The sequence below is a fragment of the Vigna umbellata genome, chromosome 2 (genome assembly GCF_029865625.1).
Source record: "Vigna umbellata cultivar VRB3 chromosome 2, Vumbellata_1.0, whole genome shotgun sequence".
Classification (NCBI taxonomy): Eukaryota; Viridiplantae; Streptophyta; class Magnoliopsida; order Fabales; family Fabaceae; genus Vigna; species Vigna umbellata.
In genome coordinates, this window is record NC_142166.1 from 14,998,596 (window position 1) to 15,004,522 (window position 5,927).

The following is a 5,927-nucleotide window of genomic DNA, read 5'->3' on the forward strand; positions in this document are numbered from 1 at the left end:
AAATTAATTTTAATAATTATTCTTAATTTTTTACTCTTTATAAACATTTTTACAATTAAATATAACATTAACAAATAACATTTTATATTACTTTAATAACTAGGGAAATTTTAGTAATCTTTACTTTTTATCAATTAAACAAATTTTTTAAATCTGTCACATCAATCAAATCCTACACTAATTCTCATAAACTTTACTTCCAAATCCACTCTCAATTACCTCCAAATCCACTCAAACAAACAACCAAAAATTTACTCTCAAATCCCCTCAAATCCATTCGCTCACCCTCCCACAAATCCTCCTAACAAAGCATACAAGATGAGAGTGTTGTTATAATTTAGATACCTTTGTTGATAGCTTTAAGAAAGTAAATTTGAATAAAAAAATATTAGTTTCAAAAACCAAAATTATATTTTAAACATAAATATATTTATGATTTTTGCCTAAATTATTCTTAAATCCTGATTTTACTGTAAGAAACCAAATTTAAAAGAAAAACCAAAAGAACAAGGGTGCTTTGTTACTTTGAAACCGATTTGTGAAGTTGATTTTGGAAAAGTGTGCTAGAGTTCATATTGGGTTTTCCCGCTCATTTTTCAAAGAAAACCCTTCTCTTCTTCCTTCACAACTTCAGTTTGGAGCGACAACATGAGTGCTCCCATGGACACAGAGCTCACAACCTATGAAAATGGCAGTGGTTCCCAACACTCACTTCCCGAGGACAAAGTACTTGTCCCTGGTACTTTCCCTCTCACTCTCTCTACTTTACACTTTCTCATATCTTTTCTTGCTCTTTCTATATCACTATAACCACTATTACTTTGCTCCTAGTCGAGGTAACCCTAAAACCTTCCAGCACCGCTAAAATAGAAGATGTTCGTTCCGCCGTCGAAGGGTAACCCCTTTCGCTTCTTTGCCAAATTGCAAATTCAAGTTTTTCTTTTTCTTTTGTTCCAAATTGTGATTATTGCTGTTCTCGATTTAGCAGGATGCTTGAAAAGAGGAGTTTGAGCTATATCGATGGACCCATTCCGGTGCCTCTTGATGAGGCGTTTCTCGCAGATAACGTGCAAAGAATTTGCGTTTGCGGATGTGATACTGGTGTGCGATTTTTTGTTTGTTTTGTTTTAGGGTTTAGGAACAGTTCGAAACGATGGGACCTTTATTGATTTTATTTCTCTTCTACTTTTTTTTTTTTAAATCTAAAATTGCCTAAAAGGACTTCTGGTTCCATCGTGACATTGAGTGTTTTCGCAATTAGCATAGCAACGTAGCAAATTATGTTGAATAATTCGCTGAATGGAGAGAGCGGGACAATACTTCATTCTGCCGCTGCTTTTCTGATTCTGTAAAATGTAATTCTTTTGTAGATGAAGGGAGGCACAATGATAATGTTCTTTTGTTCTGGCAAGTGAAGCCTATTGTACATGTTTTTCAGGTGATACTGCTGACTTGATTTTATTGCCTATGTGTTGGTCTCAGTCTCATTTCCTTGGTTGTCATACCCTTATGAGTATGAAGAGGGATAGATTTAGCTCCTCTAAAGTAAAACAAAGTTATACTATTGTTTTGGAAGTGCCTTTTGAAGTCAATTTTTCTTGGTCTGAATTTTGCTTTGTCAGCTTAGCGAGGAAGGTCCATGTGAGGATATAAGCTCTGATGGCCAGTCTTCCAGCTTCAACGAATGGATTCTTCCTGCAAAAGAATTTGATGGCATGTGGGAAAGGTTATTACTTTTTAGTAGTTTGTGCATTTCCTGTTCTAAATGTATACTGTTATTCTTTTTATGATTAACTATGAAGTTCTAAATCATATACCCTGCAATATCAACCATTGTGTATGCAGCTTAATATATGAATCTGGTCTAAAGCAACGGTTATTACGTTATGCAGCAAGTGCTTTGCTCTTTACTGAAAAAGGGGTTGACCCATTCCTTGTTTCATGGAACCGGTAAGAACTGGAAATATTTATTTAGTTACAGTCTTCAATTCTGAAACTTTGCTTTACGATTGCATGCATGACCTTATTGTTAGAAAATACATTAACCACCCACAATGACTAATACATTAACTACCACAAAGGCTAATATATTAACTACCCACAATGACTAATACATTTAATTTTGTTCCATTTAACTTTACCTAACACTTATATGTTCATGTCCGGTGTCTTCCTTAGCAGACAGTAAGCAGCATAGTGGTGCTTCATGATATACTGAGCAAACTTTGATTTCTGAACACCTGAAAAAAGCAACTCAGTATAACTGCTGATTGAGCTTGACATTTGTTGACGAGAAAAAGTTTGCTGCATATGCAACTTTGATAAGCAGAACCTTTTTGTCAAAATATTGATCGAATTCTTTGCAAACCTTAGAAACTATCAAAAGGACTGAAACGTTACGACAAAGGAAGATGAACAAAAACATTGTAATGGAGGGCCTATAATTTGTTTTGATATTTTTTTAGACTCTGACGGCTGAAAGTGAACAGTTTAGCACTATATAATCATGTAGGCTATTCTCCTTGTAGAAAAATTAAAGAAAAGCATTTTTTATTTAATTTTGATGCTATTTAAGTAAAATTGTTGGTTGTAGCAATTATGGGAAGTTGAGCTGTAAACCGAGATGATTGAACTATGTACATATCTTGATGTTTTAGAGACTTTTATATATTTGCAGCATAATTCTGTTACATGGACCTCCTGGGACTGGAAAGACATCTTTATGTAAAGCATTAGCTCAGAAATTAGCAATTCGATTCAATTCAAGGTGCACTGATCTATTATCACTACTTTTTTTTAGTATTCTACCAATATTTCCCAATTAAAACAAGTAAATAAAGGGAACTTAAATTAACTTGCCTGTTTTTTCCCCACTCAGATACCCTCAGTCCCAGCTTATTGAAGTGAATGCACATTCTTTGTTCAGTAAATGGTTCTCTGAAAGTGGCAAGCTGGTACGCATGTCTGAAACTTGCTGTCTGTCATAGATTTGCATATTGTCTTTTGTTAGTAAAACGGTTATTGTTTCTTATCACGTTTCTTGTAATTCTCCTAAACCCTGGTTCCTTGTTAATTTATGTACTATCAAGTTGACTAGTCTCTGTTTTAAAAGCAGAGAAGCAGAGCTACTAGTTGGTCCTTAACCGAACTGAATGATGTTGTCTAATCAATGTTGGGATATTGCGTTGCTGTTGTATGTAAAGAAACTGGGAAACTAGTGTGCAATATTAAGCCACTTAGACTGTCTAATGCCCTTTTAGTTTGATAATGCTTTCGTGAGTTTATAAACTAAAAAAATTCTCCCCTTAACTATATCCAAGAGTCTTGCATATTGAGTATCAATTAACTAGAACAATATAGGAATTTATGGAATTTTGTATGAAGGAGATTGATAAGTCAAATTGTGAAATTGCCAAATTTAACGAAGCTGTAATCTTACCTAGTTACTACACATGAACTATTTTTGTATGGTTATCGAGTGTGTAATTATGTTTCTTTGTTTCCTACAAGGTAGCAAAACTTTTCCAGAAGATTCAAGAAATGGTAGAGGAAGAAAGCAATCTCGTATTTGTATTGATTGGTGAGACATAAGATAACAGGATAAATTCCAACTTACTGCTCATGTATTTTTCTCCAATGTCTGCTTAACTGTGTCCTTATGATCCTGCAGATGAAGTCGAAAGCCTCGCTGCTGCTAGAAAAGCTGCCCTATCTGGTTCTGAACCTTCTGATTCTATTAGGGTAAAATCCTCCAACCCATCCTATCAATAGGAATAAACTCATTCCCCCGTCTCCAATATTTTGTGAAACTGTCTTAGATTGTTTAAAAATGTAATTCAGAGGTGTTGCTTTTATTCTTGGGTGTGTGTCTAACGTAAGTTCGATCTGAATATGGAATTTCAGGTTGTCAATGCATTACTAACTCAGATGGACAAGTTGAAATCATCTCCTAATGTTATAATTCTAACAACTTCCAACATAACTGCAGCTATTGGTAAGCCTTCATTTCTCATTTGTTAAATTTTATGGCTTTTTCCCTGCGAGTTATAGTGGGTTCTCCAATAAATTTGAATATTCAGATCTGATTAGCTTATAATGTCAGTCTACTTACAAGTGAAGTGTAGAGTAGCTTTACAACATCTGGAGTTAGTGCATGTCTTAATTTTATCATGATTCACGGTGGGAATTGGTAGCCAGTAACGTGTATAAAAGTTTTTCCTCACCGAGCACCTGCTTGGGGCATCAGGGTCAAGTTGTTATAAAATAAAGCAGACTTTCGTTACCACAGTGAAAAACAATACTATTTCCAGATCCGAAAAATCACCCCAATGTAACACATTACAACAGCAGCCTTTTCCCCCATGGTGGGAGCATCATTGCTCAAATTTTTTGTTATGTAGTTTATTCAGTATGCACTTCCTCCATAGACTTCATTAAAACGCATTTCGCATGTTGTAGATAATTCAGATTTATGAATTTTATTGCAGACATTGCTTTTGTTGATCGAGCTGATATCAAAGCATACGTTGGTCCCCCAACTCTTCAAGCTCGGTATGAAATATTAAGGTCCTGCTTGCAGGAACTGATACGTACAGGCATCTTGACTAATTTACAGGTGCAGAGAGTACTCAATCTTTTCCAGCTATCTTGAAAAACAAGTCATTAATATTGGAATCATTATTCCAATCCATACAAAAAATAATTTTTATTCAGATTCCCCCATTTTGGCATCTTAGTCTTTTGGCTAATTATACTGACTTTTAGGATTGTAAGAATGTCATGCTTCCAAATTACGCATGTGCAAAGGAGAGGTTGAACGCACCAGATTTGCAGGAGGATTCTACATTCATGCAACTGTGCAAGCACCTATTGGATACAGCGGAGGCATGTGAGGTAGGGAAAAATATTTCTTGTGAGTGTTGAACAACATTAATATTTTGTTTGACCTTTAATCATAATTGATGAGTTTGATCTGTTTACAGGGAATGAGTGGAAGGTCTTTGAGAAAGCTTCCATTTTTGGCACATGCTGCACTCTCAAATCCTTTTGATTGCAACCATATTAAGTTCTTATGTACAATGGTAGAAACAGCAAAGAGGGAGCGTTCTGAGCTTCCTGATTAAAATAACTAAAACTTCAATTCAAATTGTGTAAATCGAAAGTGTAACTATTGCATCTACTTCATTTTAGTTCGATAAATGTTTGATGCAGCGGCAATTCTTATTTATTACTACAAGCAATTATAAGGGCTTAGTATAATGACTAATCTTTGAAAGCGTAACCTCAAACTATCATTGGGTAGGGAATGGAATAGGTTTGGTTATCTCCAATTAAATTTGCTTTTATTCTTTTAGCCAAACAGTTCATAAAGTAAGATGAGTGTTTGAAATATTCTTCCTTCTCTTATCGAGAAATCATGAATTCAATGTCAGGCTTTTTAATATAAGGAAATCTTCTTGTTAGTTAATGATTATAAATTAACATGTCTTTCAATAATATTTATTTTTCTCTATAGTTTTTACTAGTTAGTGTAATATCAACCATTATAAACATTAAAAATAATACTATGAAATAGTTATGGATGATGTTCTTAGACATTACTTTTTCACTTATTACATGTCTTAGTTCAACTAATTTTCACTCATAATTGATTGGATAGTAAAACAAAGCTAAAACAGCTTCAAATTAGAATCAAGCGGGTCTTGCTTATAAAAAGGTTTACTGCATAGATCAATGAGAAATTATGGGTTTTTATTTTCATATTACTAGTAATTCTGTTTAAAAATTATCGAAATAAGTAGATTATAGATAAATTACTAAAAATGGATAAGCCACATTAACACATGTGGCACAACTTTTTATAAAGAAGTCATATTTTAAATTGTTTTTTTAATATAAAAATCCAACTTTTATTTGAACACATTACT

General features: G+C 33.9%; 1 protein-coding gene across 1 annotated transcript; it reads left to right on the top strand.

Annotated features, from left to right (window-relative positions):
- The first annotated feature begins 537 nt into the window (after positions 1 to 537).
- Positions 538 to 5,210, top strand: LOC124849131 (pachytene checkpoint-like protein). Its single transcript, XM_047327008.2, has 14 exons — positions 538 to 739; positions 832 to 895; positions 989 to 1,101; positions 1,371 to 1,438; positions 1,623 to 1,726; positions 1,846 to 1,950; positions 2,678 to 2,767; positions 2,879 to 2,954; positions 3,511 to 3,580; positions 3,671 to 3,741; positions 3,904 to 3,994; positions 4,488 to 4,615; positions 4,765 to 4,893; positions 4,983 to 5,210. Exons 1-14 carry the CDS (start codon positions 649 to 651, stop codon positions 5,121 to 5,123), a joined length of 1,341 nt encoding a protein of 446 aa, XP_047182964.1. The 5' UTR covers positions 538 to 648; the 3' UTR covers positions 5,124 to 5,210.
- Positions 5,211 to 5,927: the final 717 nt, after the last annotated feature.